Raw genomic sequence first — 20,024 nt, 5'->3', positions numbered from 1 at the left:
GCCGCAAGAGTGTATAAGCTTGAATTGTTACAGGCTAACAGTTTTGCAGGTGATGGAGGATCAAGGAGGTCACTGAGTTGAAGATGTTGGTGAACACAATAGACCATTTATGCACAGGACGGTGAGACCCTGACTGCACATCTCTCACTGATGGTCTGAATACAGATTTGCAGGTCCAGCGATGGCACACTGCCTAGCCGTAAAGTTTGCATCCACTCTCTGCCAAGAGTGGCGTCTCCGGAAAATCTTCACGAGGGGACTTATGGGGCTCGAGTTGAGACGGGGTGGGGTAGTGACTGCAAGAAGCAAAAGGTCGTGAAAATGTGTGCTGGGCAAACAAACTGGCTTTACTAAGACTGTACACTCGAGAGCCCAGTGGGAATCATAGGAGAGACCAACTCATTCCCTCCGACCAGACTCCATCCTTTGGAGTCTAAATAACAGTATAAACACAGTATGAACACTAGCGCCAACCCGCGCCGCATGGCGATGACGTCATTCTCGCGGGAGCAAGCGGCTACCGTTGGGGTAGGTACAGTCCATCAAAGCAGTCTGAATACATTTCACATTTTAGCCTCTTCGCCTTCAAGTGTAGCGCTTACCCTTCGGACTTCGGCAGTTTGAGGTAGCAACAAAATGACTGCGGCTCCCGACCACCCTCCTAGTTGTCCGTTACCATGGAAGCGCTCGGGTAGTTAGGCTGCGGCGACGCCACGTTACGTCACTGTCCAAGTGCATCTCAGGAGGGGTGGTTCTGCCTGGTCTTAAGGGAGAGGCAAGTACCCCCGGGACGTTGCCCGCTGTGCCCACCGCCCCTTGAGTAATTTTGATCCCTACCAGACGCCGTTGGCATCTGACCCCACCTCTTCGGGGGTGATCTCCTCCCGCCTTCAGACTCGCAAGCCGCCCAGCCCCAGCCGAGAAGCCCCGCCCCCCATGAATCAGCTGATCTCACGGCCCGCCGAGCTGCGGGGCTCGCGCCGGATGCAGACGGCGGTGCCGCTGGTGGAGCGTCAGGTGAGCGAGCGCGGGTCCCGGGTTGGCCCGTGGCTTCGGAAGGCTGACCGGCCGGGGCCTCCAGCCTGAGGGCGGCCGGGGTCCGAGAGAAAGGCGGAGGCGCAGGCAGAGGCCCAGGAGCGCTCTGCGGGGATCCGCGGAGACGGCGCCCCCATCTTCCCAAGCCAGCGTCCGCCCCGCTGCGCCTGCCTGTGGAGGAGCACCCAACGGCCCCAGGTTCTCCCAGTCGCCCCGGTTCCTCCCTCCTCACACGGGGCGCCACTGCGGAGACCTCAGCCTCCTGAAATTCTTCGCGTCCCCCCTTCCCGCCTCCACCCACGCTGCCTTCCAGCCATTCATTCCGGAGGATTTATTGAATGCCCACTCTTGGCGCCGACCAGATAAACTCGGGTCCCTGGCGCGAACCTTGGTGAGTGTCCCGGGAGGGGTTGCCCCTGGATGCAGCTCGCGGTGGACAGTGGACCAAGGGTTTCGCTGACTTGAAAAGGCGGTCGTGGAAAAAGAAAATGATATTAAGAATTAGGAGTTTAGGTTAGTCCTTTTGCGTGTCAAGTGATCCAGCAGAGGGTGGCAAGTTCTTTTGACAAGTGAAGAGGAAAATAACAGGGGTTTTCGTGAGGAAATGGTACTGACGCTGGTGTTGGTCCTCCTTGTGTGTTTGGCTAAAGTGGTGGTGTATTGCTTAGGGCTTTGTTGATGAGGGAATAGGAAAAACACACTGGCTGAAGTGGCTTATCCAAGTACAGTATTTTCTTTTGGGTTTAGAATGGAAAAGGAAATAACTGTTGAATACACACGCTCACCATTTGTACATGGCATCACCGATGCAATGGACATGAACTTGGGCAAATTTCGGGAGATGGTGAGGTTCAGGGAGGCATGGCGTGCTGCAGTCCATGGGGTCGCAAAGAGTTGGACACGACTGGGCGACTGAACAATAGCAGCAGCAACAAACGCTCATCCTTAGTCTGTTGCCTTCTGGATTTGTTGGTGGCTGTAAATGTTCTTTAAAATGCTTAGAAAAATAAAATTGTGTGATGTGTGTTTATTTTGAACAAGTACAGAAATTCAGCAAACCTGTTGGTCCAGTATCTTTTCAGTTTATCATAGATAGGGATGGTTTGGAGTGGCCACTTGACCTCTGAGTTAGTGATTAAGAATTTAAAAGAGTGAAAAATTTGTTTTTGCAGTAGATTACAGTATTTTAATCTTAATAGTACAAGCATAATGGTGAAGATCCTAGGCTTTAGACCTGGGCGTACCTGGAGCCCCATCAACCTACATCTTTGAGTTTGGGCAAGTTACTCCTCTGTCTGAATTTCCTTGTCTTTAAACTGGGGATAAAAGTACTTTCTTCATAACAGTATCTTTACATGTAGTGGTTCATGTATTGTATTTTTTTTTCTTTTTTATTGAACTTGGCACTGTATGTAAATATTCAATACATATTAGCCATTTTATGTCATTTTCTTTTCCACTACACCATGACCCACTGACTTACTGTTTTCTAAATGATGTGAAAGAGAACTGATTTTTTTTTTTTAGAAAAGAGCTATAGTTTTTAATATCAAGGGTTAGTTTCCAGATAGTTTTATGATGCAGGGGTATATTTAGAGAAAATATGATTTCAAGTTGGTCTGTAGTAACTTTGGTGTTCCATTAGAGTCTTTTAACGGGGAAAATGCTGATGGAATCCATACCTAGTTTAAATTAATTACTTAGTTTGCAAACTGTGACTAGTATTGGCAGATGTAAGATTCATAGTTATAAGGAGAAATGTTAAAAGCTGTTTCACAATATTAAAATTTGGAAAGATAATGATGCAGAAAATAAAGTACCAAGCAAGTAATTTGAGGGGGAGAATTTGAGTAACATTATGTAAGCCCCTTATTTTTAAAATTGATTCGTATAATGTGAACTGGAATCCCTTCTCTCCAGATTTCAGCCTGACAGAATTTAGGTCATCATTGACTTACTTTGGACATTTTGACTGTTAAAGAAGCAAAAGGTATGATATGAACCTCACTGAAAGCTGATTTTTTTCATATAATTAGATGGAAAGAGTACTATCCTCTACCTGTTCATGAAAAACATGGGTTTAGTGTAGTAGTGTTGGGTCCATTTTAAAAGTATTTCCAAAGAATATGACTGACTTGTAAAAACCTTTTGTAATTCTTTATTAATATGAGACTAGGTAAGGAGTGGGTTGAAAAACTGTGAAGGAAGTAACGAGTGGTGATTTTTGGGCTGGTGTAAAAAAAGCCTTGCTTTAATAAAGTGTGAGGTTGAGCCCTTTTCTCAGACACTCAGGGGAATGCTGTGAGGATTTTAATTACTTTGTGAAATTAAACCTACCACATATTCTGATTGTATTAGGGATATACATAATTCTGGTAGACTTAGTTTAATTTTTTAGCAATTTTTTCTTTTAACTCTTCATTGATGACCAGGTAATTCAGTCATCAATATAAAAGCAGTAGGTTTAACAGGATATCAGTCCTTAAGAACATGCATGGGAACCACAAATTAAATCAGCCAACTTGGACTTGATTCTTTTTAGCACTCCATTTATTTTCCTGTCTCCACCTCCCATTCCTCTATAGATGTAACAGTGCTATCGTCACATTTTGTCCTGATATTTGCCTATATCACACAATTGATAGAACAGATGAGCAATTGGTTAAATAGGTGAATTAATTGATCCATGTGGATAGAGCTGTTGCTGCTGCCGCTGCTTAGTCACTGCAGTCATGTCTGACTCTGTACCACCCCATAGACGGCAGCCCACCAGGCACCCCCGTCCCTGAGATTCTCCAGGCAAGAATACTGGAGTGGGTTGCCATTTCCTTCTCCAATGCATGAAAGTGAAAAGTGAAAGTGAAGTTGCTCAGTCGTGTCCGACTCTTCTCGCACCCATGGACTGTAGCCCACCAGGTTCCTCCATCCGTGGGATTCTCCAGGCAAGAGTACTGGAGTGGGTTGCCATTGCCTTCTCCATGTGGATAGAGCACAGATATTCAAATCAGCAAGGTAATGAGTACTTTGGGGGGCTCTTGCAGACTTACTCTTTTATTGTAGAGTTTTTTGTTTTGAAGAAAATGTAGCTTTCTTAACTCCTACGGAAAAAAGACTGGGTCAGTGTGATATGGGTAGGTTTTTCATTCTAGGATTATTTTCTTCCACAACCTGAATTTTTTTTTTCTTTTTGAGCTGAATTCTTAACTAAACTTAGGGCAGTTTCGTAAGCAAACATCTAACAAAGATGATGATAGCAGTTCTTAAAAAATAGCAATCAGTAGAACAATCCAGCTCTACTTTTGTAGGGAAATGAATAAACTATGGTTTATTCATTCAATGACGGAGAAGGCAATGGCACCCCACTTCAGTACTCTTGCCTGGAAAATCCCATGGACGGAGGAGCCTGGAAGGCTGCAGTCCATGGGGTCGCTGAGGGTTGGACACCACTGAGGGACTTCACTTTCACTTTTCACTTTCATGCATTGGAGAAGGAAATGGCAACCCACTTCATTGTTCTTGCCTGGAGAATCCCAGGGACGGGGGAGCCTGGTGGGCTGCTGTCTATGGGGTCGTACAGAGTCGGACACAACTTAAGCGACTTAGCAGCAGCATTCATGCAATGAAATACTATCCCCTGGTAAAAATGAGTGAACTAGATCTTTGCTTATCAACATGGATACACCTCAAATATATAATAGAGTAAAAATAAAACAAATTGCCAAAGGTTAGATACACACAGTATTATGCAACTGTGTAGAGTTTTAAAACAATATAACATATACTGTTTATTGTTATGTGTATATCTACTGAAATTACATAAACATACAAGAATATACATTGAAATACATACTAACTTTAGAAATAGTGGGTAACCCTGGAGAAGGAAGGTTTGGACAGAACTCCTTCAGGTCTCTGTATAACTTTTTCTTCTGTTTTAAAGAGAGCTGAAGCAGATATGAAAATGTGTTAAAATATAAAATGGAATGATAGGTGCATGGATTTGTGTTTTTAAAGACTTGTGTATGGTTAAGATAGTTTGTGAAACTAGAACCTTATAATTTTTGCTTATAATTGGGCTCTCTTCGATATGCTCTGTTTATTTTACTTTGGAGCTTCTCTCCCTGCAGCAGGAAAAGAATGTGCCACTGCATAGCCACTGTGTGAAGCTTTTTAAAGAAAGGAGCCAGACCAATTATTTATTCAAGTTTATTTTGCTGTTTGACTTGAGCTCCTGGGAGAAATGCTTTCCTTAGGATATGAGGAGTGATCCTTCTTAAGAGGCTGCAGGGGAATTCAAGTTCTAGAAACCCTTGAGAAGTACATGATGGTGAACTTTCAGAGTGTAGGGGAGTGCATTGTATCCTAAAATCCTGAAAAGAATTTGGACAGTGACTCAGATACAAAATAACTGTAGGTATCATATAGTCATTAACATTTACTTTTTTTCAAGTTTGCATTGGTTAAATTTCATTACAGTGTAGTAATCCTAAGTTTTATACTGTGAATACAAGTGTCCTAGTTATTGCTCAAGCAAAATAATTCTCTTTCTACAGGTATTAATAAGTAAACATGATGATAATGTATTAAATGGTTGAGTTATGAATAGTCAATTTAGTGGCTGATCCCTAATATAACTCAAGTTTAAAAAGAATATTTTCAGGCCTAATCAAGGTACCTGGTATTAGCACTTTCAAAATACTCTAAGTGAAATATGTCTCCAGAACAGTATATTTTGGCATGTGTACTCCCTGTTGTGGTCCCTTTTTGACCTTAAGCACTGGGTATTATTGATCGGTAAAATAAGAAATAAGTCACAACATACTTTGAACTGTATTTCTGTAATGCCTTTTTTTAAAAAAGCAGCCATTTTAATGAAAGAATAGTAGCAAACTATTAAAGAAATAATTATATATATAAATATATATATAAATAAATTATATAAATAAATTATATATATACATAATTTATATCATAAGTTATACACTGTCAAGTAATAATAGGCATAAATGGTTGCAGTACCTGGGAATTTGAAATTCATTTGCAGAATTATAATATTTATCAGAATGTTTCTTTGGAATTTTAGTATTTCCAACAAATGCATTTCAAAGAGGTATGCAGTGAGTGTAAAAAAGAGCTAAGTGGGTATTGTGGGATGTTTATTTTACCATGTTTCCCCCCTCCCATGAGCAATATTCATTTTAGAAGATTCTCAACAGTCAGAAGAATACAGTTTTAATAGATTTCAGGGTAAGATTTGTTGTTGTTGTTATTTTGTAACTAAGTAGTGTTGGACTTTTTTACAACCCCATGGACTGCAGCCTGCCAGACTTCTCTGTCCATGGGTTTTCCCAGGCAAGGATACTGGAATGGGTTGCTACTTCCATGTCTAGAGGATCTTACCGACCCAGGGATCAAACCTGTGTCTCCTGCATTGGGCAGGTGGATTTTTTACTACTGAGCCCCCAGGGAAGCCCCCAGGGTGAGATTATCGGGCCATAAAAAAATAAAAATAAGTAAAAAGAGAGAGACTATGAAGCCTTAATGTCCCTGATTACACCAAAAAGTCTCCATGTGCTAAGGAGAAAGGGACTGTTCTCTCCTGCGTTATCTGACATCTGTGAAGTGGCATGAAAGAAAAGCATCTTCCTTGTTAGGAAGATCATTAGCAAATTATGGATGAGAGTTTTTATTATGAGAAGATTCCCTTTTGTGTCTAAAACTGACTTTTAATTATATATAAGCATAGAAACCTTCTAATCATTTGAAAGTCTGTGGACAGGAACTTAAGATCAAGGGTTGTCTTCCACTGGGTACTCTTACGTGTAGCCAGCTTGCACCTAATGGTTCCTATGGGTACAAGAGCTTACCAATAAATAAGTCATGGTTTCTGACCTCCCGGAGTTTGTAATATATTTTGAATCAATGACTTAGTAAGTGCATTATCCCATTAGTAACAGCATTATAAGTAAGTACTTTCTGGCCATCCTACTGACTTTATGTATATGCATTAATTTACTGAATTCATGAACTCTGGGTCAGGATTTAAGGGGTGGTCAGCTCCCATGTGGTGATAGTGGTAAGGAACCTGCCTGCCAGTGCAGATTTAAGAGACATGGGTTCAATCCCTAGGTTGGAAAGATCCCCTGGAGGGGAGGGCATGGCAGCCCACTTCAGTATTCTTGCCTAGAGAATCCCCATGAACAGAGGAACCTGGCGGGCTAGTCCATGGGGTCGAAAAGATTCGGACATGACTGAACGACTAAGCACAGCACAGTTTGTCTACAGGTATTTATTGAGTACTTGTTGTATATCAGGACTGTTTTAAGCAGCTGGGATATAATAGAAGATAAGGTGTTTTGGGCTTCCATGGAAGTTTTATATTGGTTCCATACCTGAAGTATAGTAGGTAAGAAAAATACATATGGTTTTAATTGTTGAAATTTAAGCATTTTAAAGTTAGTATGCTAACTTTGACTAAATTATTAAAGCAAATGGACTTTGTCCAGAGAATAAAGTTTCCTAAATGTGAATACATAGAATTTAATTTTCTCTTTGCATTGGGGAAAATAGTTCATTGATAATAGTTCAGTCTGTTCCATATTTAAAATGTTTATTTATATTCTACTTTGTTCCTACAAGGCAGTTTACAGAAATATGTCAATGTGGCAAAATAAAACGAAGAGATGGAATGAATGGAGCCAGGTGTGAGATTAGAAAACAGCACACATGCAGTGAAGTCCTAGTCACAGGTGCTATCCTGCGGGACTCTTATCCGCCCACCATGAAATCTATAATCCTGCCTGTGTTTATACCTGCCATTTTGTTTCTTCTTGAAATGTAGACCCTTCCTCTCATGAAAGATCAGTCCCACTGCATGTGTGTTCTGAATGCTATCCTTTCCCACTTTGTCCAGGATTTTGGTTTTGCCCTCTGTCCTTGTCCCCCTTATATCTAGGATCAGTGTCATCGTCCTGCAGACATATTCACCTGTCTCTCATCTTACCCTGCTCCCCCAAAATACACTCTTGATCTTCATATTTCTCTCCAGTGACTGCTCCTTTCTGTTTGCCATTTCAACATTTTTTTTTTTAAGAGAATCATTTGCACCAACTTTATTTTCGTGTCCTCACCTCCCACTTACAGTCAGCCTGCTCCAATCTGGTTTTCATTCCCCAACTGAGACCCCAGCTGTGCTGATCAGTCCTTCCTGCTGGAAACGTTTTCTGCTTTGCTTTGTGTGCTCACATCTGACTCACGTTTCTTCTGCCTCTCAGGCCACTTCCCACCTCAGCCCTTGCTTGTTGCTGTCTGTCCAGGCATCTTACAGCTTGATTCTGTGCCTTCCCTTTCTTTGTGTGTCCACTGTCACTGTCCATTGTCTTGATCTCAGATATTGTCCATATGCTTCCCAAGTTCATGTCAACAGTTAAGACCTTTCTTCTGAACACCATACTCATATATTCAGCTGCTCACTTGATATGTACTCTTGGATTTCTCACAGGCACCTTAAATTTATATATAAAAAAAATCTTGTCTAACCAGAATCTTACCTTCCACTTCAGAATCCTGTCCCCTCACTTTTCCTCATTTCAGTAAATGGTACCACTACACAGTTGCTCAAGGCAGAAGTCAGAAGTCATTTTTTATTCTTCCTTCTTCTTTATCTCCCCCTTATATCTAATACATCACTAAGTCCTGATTGTTCTAGGACACAGCACCTCTCACCTTGTTTACCACTTTCCACCAGATGGGTAGCCTTGTGTGAAATTAAAGAGCCCAGGCTTCTTTCCTTCACTCAGATGAGGCAAGAGAGTATTTTCAGGGAGGGTATTCCTTACAAAACTCATTTGGGCACTGTATGTGACTATGTTCACTGTAAAATTGACTTAAAACTTTTGAAACAAGTGATGTAAACCATTGCCATTAAAAAGTTGAGGATGCCTACCAAAATGATAGTTTTAGAATACAGGTTCCCAGTCCCTTGCTTGTAACCCTTGGGGCAAGACGTGTTTTGAAACTGAGTTTTTCTGATCTTTGGACTAAGATGCATAAACCATATATAACACTTGCTATGGGGCTTTTGATCCCACCCTACATTTGTATTAATACTTCTGTGACAGAACTTATGAAGATGTGCACCAAAGGGGTAAAAACTAAATAGCCTCACGTTAGTTCTGGTCAGGTTTTGCTCTTGGGTGAGTTCAGGTCAGATTAAATTTTGCCACCAGAAGACTTAAATGAAAAAAACTTTTAGTTTTCAGAGTTTTTTGGCCTTTGGATTTCTGGTTATGGTATCATGGACCTGTAGATAGTTTGCAGCTCTTCTTTCTAGTGATAATTAGAACATCTAGACCAGATTTTTTTTTTTTTTTTTAGACACTTCCAGATCATGGTACTAAAACCATATCCTCAGCATGTACAAGTTAGCTTATCTCTCTGTTAAATGTAACAGGAGGTTGTGTGTCCACTGGGATCTAACAATGGAATCAATTCATTAAGAACCGAGATTTGCTTTTTGTTTTAAAGGGTCTTCTGAGAGTTTGATTACTTTACATTTCACAGTGAAGGAGATCATTTGAAGTGTTCAGGGGTATATTTAAACTGAATGTAGCTTTCTTCTGTGGCTCATAGTACTTAGTAGTTGGAGGGGATGCCAGAGTCTATTTTGCTTCTTTTACAGATGCCACTGGTGTCTGGAAAGGCCAGGTGAAGTAAAAGAGGACCCCACATTATTTGACTCCGTAAATATCACACAGTTTCTGGGTCAGAGCTATGCTATGCTATGCTAAGTCACTTCAGTCGTGTCCAACTCTGTGTGACCCCATAGACGGCAGCCCACCAGGCTTCCCTGTCCCTGGGATTCTCCAGGCAAGGACACTGGAGTGGGTTGCCATTTCTTTCTCCAATGCATGAAAGTGAAAAGAGAAAGTGAAGTCGCTCAGTCGTGTCTGACTCTTAGTGACCCCAAGGACTGCAGCCTACCAGGGTCCATGGGATTTTCCAGGCAAGAGTACTGGAGTGGGGTGCCATTGCCTTCTCCGGGGTCAGAGCTAGTTAATATAATAAAGGCTGTTAGGGAAAGTTACTGTAACAGAAGAAAAGCAGAGTGCAGGGATCCTGACTCACCTGGGGAGAAATATCCTCAGAAGAAGCCTCATAATTAGACAGTTTTATAACAATTAAAAATGTTAAATAGAGGAAGAACATAAGCAACTTTAAATGCTATTTGAATGGTTGAGGCAAGTCTTATAGATTTCCCGAGGGGGGGGATCATAAAAATATTAGGAAAACAAAATTTTTAAATTTATGTTTCTGTTTCGGTACATAGTTGAGGAAGAATACTGGGTTAACTGGATTTGGTAAATGCTACATATTTTAAGTATGTGAGGTAAAACTTTTTAAGCTTTCCACATTTAGCTGTAATATTCCTTTTTAGTTATGTTTACTTAGTACTCATTTCCTTTTTTGTCATTGCCATATTTGAATTTCAGGTGGGCATATCTTCTTAGAAGTATATTAAACACCATTAAAACAAAATTAGATCTATAAATATTGATAAAGATGTCTGTGAAATAGTATACTAGCTTTTGGTTGCTGCTTATAGCATTCCTACAAATTTAGTGCTCAAAATTCCACTAACTTATTATCTTAGAGCTCTTTAGGTTAAAAGTCAGACTCAAGTCTCTCTAGGTTTCAGTGTGTCATCAGGGAGCGTTTTTTTCTGGAGGATCTAGGAAAGAATCCGTTCCCTTGCCCCTTTCAGCTCCTAGAGGCCACCTGCGTTCCTTGGCTTAGGGCTGTTCCCTTCCATCTTCAAAGCCAGCAGTTTAGCAGCTCTCTGACCCTGTCTGCATCATCATATCTCTTTTTCAAACTCTCCTTTACCTCCCTTTCCCACTTTTAAGAACTCTGTGATTATACTGAGTCCACCTGGATAGCTATTAATAGAATCATCTCCCCAACTTAAAACCAGCTGGTTAGCAGCTTTACTTCTCCTTTGCCGTGTAACCTGATATACTCCCAGGTTCTGGACATTAGGATACATGGACATCTTGGGGATCATTATCTTCCCTACCATAGATAGAAAGTAACAAAGGAATGTTGCAAAACAGTTTGTAGAGTTTTAATTTCACTTGGATTTGAAAAAATGATTATTGGTGAGAAATCATATCACATAAGGAGTAATCTACTTTAAGAAAGCCCTTTATTCAAAAAAAGGACCCCAAAAGGGAAGATATGTCAGCTGCTTCAGTCACTTTACCAAAAGATTCTCCACAGTTTTGATTGCCAGTTCAGCTCAGAGGCAGTGAGTCAGTTGCATTAAGTGTGTTTGTACACTGCCGCACCCTCCCCGAGCAGTTCTCTGGTTTCTTCCAGGGCATTGTTACTTGTATCAAGGGACCAGTTACTCTGTGATCTCTGATAGATAAGCGAAGGTTAGACCTGTCCTCAGAACTTTTCTGTTATGCTGTGAACTGTTGAGTTCAGTTCAGTTCAGTCACTCAGTCGTGTCCAACTCTTTGGGACCCCATGAATTGCAGCATGCCAGGCCTCCCTGTCCATCACCAACTCCCAGAGTTCACCTCAAACTCACGTCCATCGAGTCCATCAAGTCGTACCTTTTTACTTAAAGTATATTACTGTCACACACAAAGCATAGTACCACTTAGTAATCATTTATTAAGTGGTGGTGTTCAGTCACTAAGTTGTGTCCGATTCTTTGCGACCCTGTGGACTGCAGCACGCCAGGCTTCTTTGTCCTTCACTATCTCTCAGAGTTTGCTCTTACTTATGTCCATTGAGTTGATGATGCCATCCATCCATCTCGTCCTCTTGTCCCCTTCTCCTCCCGCCTTCAATCTTTCCCAGCATTAGGGTCTCTTCCGATGAATCGGCTAAATCTATTCAAATATATCTTTGATTTATATGGTACCCTTCATCCAACTTGGAATGATTCAGAACCTTTCTAAAATAAGCACCTAGGTAGAGAGTAATTTCCTCCAGATACACAGATGGGAAACAGTAAGAATTCACAGGCAACCTGGAGTAAACAGATGGATCTTACATCTCTCCTGCCGGTGTGGGCGGTTTGCAGAGCATTGTGATCATGCCATATCCTTTTGCAGGACAATAATAAATTTGGCCCCAGTATTTTTATCACTCACACATCTAAAACCCCATTGCCCTTATTTTCATGAGCTTTGGTGCCCTTAAAAATGTGAATTTCTAAGTTGAAATGCATTGAGCGTTTCTGTCTGCCTGTTCCTATTGCTAGCTCTAACTTGATTAAATTTTGAGTTGCTGAAATGATGGATCATGATATTGGTACTGTTATTTTCATATAACTCTTTTCTATTAAATGGCAGATGATATTTTAAAATTCAGATTTCTTTCTTCTAGCCCTTTGGATTATGGTTTTGAATTAAGATTGATTTGGGGAAAATACTGCTGGTTCCAATAAATGGAGAACTTTGTTCTAATGATGTAATTTTGTGTGTGGGCATTGCTGGAAAATGTAAATTAAAACTGCTTCAATCTGATACATTACTGGAGAGATTGTAGAATTTCTTGTTTATTTAGTTGGTATTTAAGTGTACATATGTCCCAGAAGCATTTAAAAAGTAGCCTTAGTGTGTATGTAGTGAATATGTAACACACTGAGTTTTTGGATTCCACTTCTTTGTAATAAAACAAACGAAAAAAGTCTGTTGCTTGACAAAGTACAGCGAGGTCATAGGTAGTCTTTTCTCACTTTGAAATTACATTTGACGTTCAACAGGCATTTTTTATAAGCTAGTGGGCAGGCTCAGTCTAGAGATTCAACTTTGGCAGGCAGGATGTGAAATAGTTTAAATAGTTTTGCTGCATATTTATTGCCCAGTGAACGTGCACTTGTTGGAAGGCTGCCTTTTTTTTTTTTTCCCTTTTTTGAAAAATCTGACTGATAAAATAGCAAAGGGTTCTTTTACTGCTCTTTGTGCTTACCTGCGTTTTGCCGTTTAGGTCTTTACCTTTTGCAAGGAGAGAATGATTTGGTGATGGAGTGCTCCCACTGACCGATGGACTCAAAGAAGAAAAGGTAAAACCATTTTTTCCTTCTCCTCTGTCTTTCTAGGAAAACACAACAAGCAGTTCCACTTATGTGTAGCTTCTCTTCAGTTTAATTTTCTTCTTGATGGTTATTAAGTAGGAATAGCGACATTTGTGTTGATTGGCAAAGAGAGAAGATAATTACAATAAAGCTTGTTAGTGGTTCACTTTGTTGCTAGTCCCTTTCTTACTAAAGGCACAGATGTCTTCATTTCATCATTGCAAAGCTTTTGAAGCCATTTTTTCCTCACATAATTTCCGTTTTTTCAAAAGTAGCCTTATTACTTATAATTATATTCTTGGAAAACTTGTCATGAACGATATTTTGAAAAAGAGGTTAGGTTTCTGGCTTCCCTTTCATAAAACCATGGATGTGCCCAATTACAACTTACAGGAATATTATTTAGCACAAATAGAGAAAATCTAGGTATTACAAAATAAAGTCAAAGAAAGTTTCTGAACATCATTAAAATTTTGGCATCAGTGTTCTAGAAAAAGGATTATGAAAAAAGAAATGTCCCATCAGTGGCGACACAAAGGAAGACTTTATATAAAGGAAATCCAGAGTATGTTAATATGGCCTTTTCTTGGAAAGGGAGACAGTTAGGATATGATCATTATTACACAGCTGTGTGTTTTATGATTTTTGAGCCAGTGTCATCAGATGGATAGAATTCTTTGGCTAAAATGTAAGTAAAGCATGAAGGATTTTACCTGTTATAAATTTAACTCTTAAAAATTTAAATAGGAATTATAGAGCTTAAACTTAGCATAAAGTGAAATAAGGATCTCTACTGCTCCTGTCTTTCTCATCAGATATCTATTTGTTGTTTTTTTTTCTACCAAATTAAAAAAATTTAAAAGTAAGACTCCAACTTTGGATATGTTGTAACTTTATATATTTTTTTGTGTGTGTGATGGGGAACACATGTATACCCATGGTGGATATGTTGTAACTTTAATAGCTGAGGAGTTAATGTATTGAGAAGTTAGAATTTTGAAATTTTATGTTAATCAAAAAACTTCAAAAAATAGCCCAGGTTTTGTTGGCTTCTTAGATAGAAATAAGTAATTTGTGGATTTGTCCTCAGGGTCTCATATAAATAGTTGTTTTGCCTCTGCTTCTGTGTCGTAACCAAGTCATAAAATAGCTAACCTGTCTGACCCAGTCACCCAGTCACCCATGTACTGGTAAAAGGTATAAATCTTCATGACAGTATTAAGGACAAAAGGTATAGTTCTGAACTACAGAAACAATTAAGCTATTTTTCTTGATGTTTGTAGTTCCACAGAGGCTGAAGGATCCAAAGAAAGAGGCCTGGTCCATGTGTGGCAGGCAGGGTCCTGTTCTGTGACACCAGAGAGATTGCCAGGCTGGGGAGGAAAGACTGTTCTTCACGCTGCCCTTGGAGTGAAACATGGAGTGCTTCTGACTGAAGGTGCTGAGAATGGCTTAGCCAGCATTAACCGAAACTCTGACCAGTGTCTGAGTGTGTAAGAATAGCTGAGCTTCCTGTGTGCCCGGGGTTCTCAATGGACTTTGCTGGAGCTTATTTTCTTTTTGTTTTCAAAATATGTTCTTACTCCCTTTATCAGAAATCAGATTAGTTCTTAAATTTAAGATGTTCCCTAGCTAGAATAAAAGGGAGAATTATAGCTTAAATTTTTTTGTAGTGATAAGTACATGAAAAATTAGATTTTTTCAAAGATTATGTATTCAGAGATCCTGTTGCTATACCTTTGTTCATTAAATGTATCAAAATAATAATGCTAATAATAGCAAATGTCTGTTAAGCAATTATATGTGCCAGGCACTGTGCTAAGCACTTTATATGTATTATCTCATCGAGTCCTGACAGCCACCTTATGAGGTAGCTGCTGTTATTAGCCCCACTTCACAGATGAGGAAGCTGAAGGTCAGGGAGGTTAAATCGTTTTACCAAGCACACACAGCTATTTAAAGGGTCAGAGTCAGGATGGGAACCCAGAAAGTCTGATTTCAAAGCCTGCTTTTAAAATCACTTGGCTATACTGTCTTAGGTTTTCTCAGGCATAAATGGCAGCTTATAAGAATTTAATGCAGTCTATAAATCTGTAACAGAAACCTAGGCTATAATTTATATAGAGAGCTACCTTTAATTTTGATGGCATTTTGCCAGTGCAGTCATGGCAAATTTGATTTGGGTCAGGACTGCCATCAACTCCACTAATTTATAAATTTCTGCTCTATAAGCATTTGTTAAGTATTTAATAATGCTTTGGTATTTTCCTTGTAGGAACTAAGGGAAGACAAATTCTAGGAAACAAAGCTTAAAGCTGACCTTGGTGGTTTTATGGGGTAAACATAGATTTCTTTCTAACTTCTTTGTTATTTTGTCACTTTTGTTATGATAATACATAATACTATCATTATTATTGTATTAGGCCAAAATTTGGAAAAAGCCTTATTTTTTAAATGTAAACTATATTCAGTACCTATACTATGGGCTTCAAAATGTATAGTTCTCAAGCATATATAAATGGAATTCTGTTACTGTTGTTGTTTGAGCCCTTCAGTAAGCTGTTTAGGAATCCTTCATGAGCATGGGATCTTTAAACATCTAGAATCAAACCTAAAAGGCTGGGAAATCTGAGGGAAAACTTTAAAAAATATGTAAATAATGTTCATGTGTAAGCAGTATTCTGGTTTAAGTGTCAAAGTAACAAAAAATCTCCTCTCAACACAACTGTGTAGCTTGAAATGGCACAGAGATCTCCAGTACTTTCTTTTCTAAGTGAGGAAATGGTATTGATTGAATACTAGAAATTTCAAGCTTCTTTGTCTCTGTTCAAGTTAGCCATTAGCTCCTAATTCAGTGAGGACACCTCATTGACTCACTGTTTGTGTGGGATACTATTTTTAAATGATGTCTAAATATTCATTTCTTGCAGTTTTCTCTAGAGAGCCTATTATTCCAGTGGAATAATACCAATTGAAAGTTTTGGTGAACTGTGTGATTTGGTAAACAAGTGTGATAGGTGTATCACTTGGGAAGAAAAGTTTGAAAGCTCTTAACCAGTGAGCTTATTTTCTCAGTACTCTATCCAAATTAAAAATTCCCTAACAAAAGCTGATCTTTCTTCTAGCCACTGTTGTGTTTTTCCTAACACAGATCTTGTAGTGAGTTAATTTGAATATATAATTGTATCTGCCATGTATCATAGGCCAGAGATAAAATAAGCATTTTTTTCATCAGTGACTGAATCGCTGCTTGTGGAGGAAGAATAGTACTCATTTCTTTATTAAAAAAAAAAATGGGTAGATCCCTGGTCATATAGGAAAGAAAAGATAGTGGGCTTTGTTTAGTATTTTTCAAAATCCATGGCCAAATCTTTGTCCCATTTAAATTTTTTAGCTAATATGGATCATTTATACATGCCCCCAAATTCCTGCAGTGCCTGCAGTAAAATTACGACTTGATAGCACAAGTGAGCATAAATGGGTTGTCATCATTCATGTCTCCAACTCACTGGTGCCTTCCTTTTTATTTCTAAAGCTGGCCGGTTACCCTTCAGTCTAAAGCTATCAGTCATGACTTCGTTTGTGTTTTACTTTGTTTTGTTGTGATGTGCTTTTTAAATGCAACTCAGAAAGGCTGTCTAGTACACAATATATATTATATATAATATTTAAGAATTACACATAGTATAGTACAAAACATGAAGACAGTCACATATTGTTAATATTGCTGCTTTCAGTCCAACCTGGAGGTGTTATATAAAGCTGATTTCATAGTTTTGGCCAAAGTGAATCTCTAGTATTTTTTATGCCATTGCATATTCATCTACTGCTCTGTTAAACATTAGAAGTGAATATTATAGATATTAATGAATGTATCTGTTTTGTTTTCTGCTTATTTTATCTAATCATATCATGATCATTGTTCTGTATTTGAACTTGGAATCTACTTCTGTAATAGCCTACGATGAGAGCCGTTAGTAATGATCAGTGCTAGGATGAGGCTGAATAAGAGGAGCACCTTCATTTGAAGTTGTCTCCTGCAATTTGTAGAAATTGTCACCATATTTCTGAATGTTCAAAGATGCTCTTTGTTAAAAGATTAGTAAGTATGGAATGCTATATGCTTGAACCAAATTTCTATAGCTGTGCTCTTGAAAATTAAGAAAAGGAAAAAAAAAAAGAAATTCTATTTTGTTAAACCTAGAGGGGACTAAAGGTTAGCTGAGAAAATGTCTAGTTAATTCACTAACTTTTTGTTTCTGTTTTGTTTTGTTTTTAAACCCTCAGATGGTGAGGTCTACAGCTTTGGGACTCTCCCCTGGAGAAGTGAGCCAGCAGAGACTTGTCCAAGCAACCCCATTCTGGAGAGTGCCCTGGTTGGGCAGTATGTTGTTACCGTGGCAACAGGGAGTTTCCACACCGGAGCAGTCACAGACAGTGGTGTGGTGTACATGTGGGGGGAGAACTCTTCTGGCCAGTGTGCGGTAGCTAACCAGCCATATGTTCCAGAGCCAAACCCTGTCAGCATTTCTGATTCTGAGACCAGTCCTTTGTTAGCGGTCAGGATCTTGCAGTTGGCATGTGGTGAGGAGCACACTCTGGCATTGTCCCTAAGCAGAGAGATCTGGGCATGGGGTACTGGTTGTCAGTTGGGTCTCATCACCACCACCTTTCCAGTGACAAAGCCACAAAAGGTGGAACACCTTGCTGGGCGAGTAGTGCTCCAAGTTGCTTGCGGTGCCTTCCACAGCTTAGCACTGGTCCAGTGCCTCCCTTCCCAGGATCTGAAGCCAGTGCCAGAAAGATGCAACCAATGCAGCCAGCTCTTGATTACGATGACTGACAAGGAAGACCACGTGATTATATCAGACAGCCACTGTTGTCCATTAGGTGTGACACTGTCAGAATCCCAGGCAGAAATCCAGGCCAGCACCACCGTCAGCCCCTCCTCTGAAACCCTTGACACCCAGGGAGAAGTGTTTGAGAACACTCTTGTGCAGAATGAGCCGCCTGCTGCTACTGAACTGAATGTTGGAAATGTTCAGACCGCAAGTGTTCAAACCACTTCCTTCCCACAAGATATCATGGGAACAACTGAAGTTTCTTCTGCAAGTAGACCATCATACCCTGACACTCAGGCAGTAAATGAATCTGTGCAGAAACTGTCGGATCATTCAGTAAGAGAAAGCTCCGAGAATGGTGAAAAGCCAGGGCCATCTCAGGTACCTGCTAAATTTTGTAAAGGTGTTTCTGGAGTTGAACCATCTGAGTTTTTCTTGAGAAACTTTAAATACCTAAGGGTTGGTACCATTTAAAATTTTTTTAGTTTTGAGTATGATTCTATCTCATCATGCAAGCCTAGATAAGAAAAACCCTGGATTGATTCAAAATTACTCTTTTTGTTCAAATTCTGGCTCTTTATGATGTTGCAAGATGTTACTCTGGGCTTGTTTTATAAGTAGCAAAATCCCATTTTTCTTGTCCAAGTACTTTCCCCCCCTGGCTAAGGTGGGCTCCCCAAAAAGTTTGATCTAACATGACTGTATATTCACAAAGAATTCTCTGATCTGTACTTGTAGCACTATTCAGGTTCCTTCTTTATCAGGGAAGCTTGCTATGTGGTAGATCCCTTGATTGAGGGCAGACTTAAAATTGACTGGCATTACATATTTGAATTCTTTTCAGTTATATCAGTGGTCCTTACTGGGCATTATTGGACGGAGGCTTTAATTTTTTTTTTTCAACTTGTTTAAACTATTTTTAGTTGGAAAATGTGTAATAAGTGGAGAGAAGCTATTTACTAGGGCCATATAGTAAACTGTGTCTCCCTACTTCAAACAAATTGTTCTAAAGGATACTTGTTTTTTTACTCTTAGTAGAAGGCTTTTGCTTTTCTAAAATAAATGTGAAGAGGAACATGTAATCATATGGACTTCCCTGGCAATTTAGTGATTAAGACTCAAATAAAAGAGCTACCCTGTGGCATTGTTTTCAGGTTTTTGAAACCACCTTGCTTCTTGATTCTTCCTTACTGTTGTTTACTGGCTCAGGATAGAAATGTGGCTTAGAGGTGTTTTCAGAAACAGTCTTTATTTCACAGTCTACTCCCTGAACCTTGTAGATATTTGATTTTTTTTTTTTTTTTTTTTTAGTTAAGAAGCTGTTTGGAGAAAGGGAAATCTAAACCAAGTGAAAGTAATAATTTAACAGGACTTGCGCACGCTAATAAAAAAGTTAGATTTTGACTTGTCAAAAGTCATTCATCTGATTTGTTAAAGTTGAAGTTAAAAGTTTATTTTGTACTGTTTATTTGATTAATAGATTGTCATCATTGAAATTGCACTTTTCTTTGGACCCAATCATTTGGTTAAACATTTAAAGCTTTGGTTACCTATGCTAGTTTTGACATTGTGTGTTTAACTAAGTGTAACTCACCCATCTTTGTAAAGAGTGTCTCAGTCATACAGCTAACCCTTAGGAATTTATGTAGTCTAGGATAAGTCTTTTCTTCTTCTGGCCAGATGTAACTGAAAGAATATCACATATTTATGAAATAAGCCAAAGTATTTGGTAATGAAGTATATATCTCATTATTGAATTTTACTGACTGGGACTACTAAAATTGTGTCTTTTGTCAGAATTGCTGGGCATGTGTTTTTGTTTTATTTACTTATTTTATGAATTGTTAAATGTAATTAAGTAGAGGGACAAATTAAGACAATAAAGTTTATATAAGGTAGAGTTTTTTTTTTTTTTTTAATTTTCCTGAGCCTGATGCTAAGAACTTCCTAAGTTTGTCACCTGTAAATACTATTTAAGCTTCTGTTATGTGCATGCATGCTAATATCACTTCAATCTGTCCGACTCTTTGCGACCCTATGGACTATGGCCTGCCAGG

At 39.3% G+C, this 20,024-nt stretch overlaps 1 protein-coding gene across 5 annotated transcripts in view; it reads left to right on the top strand.

The window, feature by feature from the left end:
- Positions 1–745: 745 nt before the first annotated feature.
- Positions 746–20,024, top strand: part of ALS2 (alsin Rho guanine nucleotide exchange factor ALS2) — a 60,945-nt gene continuing 41,666 nt past the window's right edge. Inside the window, exons 1-4 of one of the 5 annotated variants that reach the window (XM_070770214.1) lie at positions 746–1,426; positions 13,039–13,114; positions 14,410–14,564; positions 17,414–18,348. In XM_070770214.1, the coding sequence (XP_070626315.1) occupies positions 13,095–13,114; positions 14,410–14,564; positions 17,414–18,348 (1,110 nt within the window). In that variant the 5' untranslated portion in view covers positions 746–1,426; positions 13,039–13,094. Of the gene's footprint in view, positions 1,427–13,038; positions 13,115–14,409; positions 14,565–15,401; positions 15,464–17,413; positions 18,349–20,024 lie in introns of those variants that run through there. The other 4 variants (XM_070770208.1, XM_070770206.1, XM_070770204.1 and 1 more) reach the window with 4 other exon arrangements.

This window comes from Bos indicus, chromosome 2 (assembly GCF_029378745.1).
Source record: "Bos indicus isolate NIAB-ARS_2022 breed Sahiwal x Tharparkar chromosome 2, NIAB-ARS_B.indTharparkar_mat_pri_1.0, whole genome shotgun sequence".
NCBI classification, from domain to species: Eukaryota; Metazoa; Chordata; class Mammalia; order Artiodactyla; family Bovidae; genus Bos; species Bos indicus.
The sequence above is the reverse complement of the archived record's forward strand: the minus strand, read 5'-3'. Positions and strand labels throughout refer to the sequence as shown.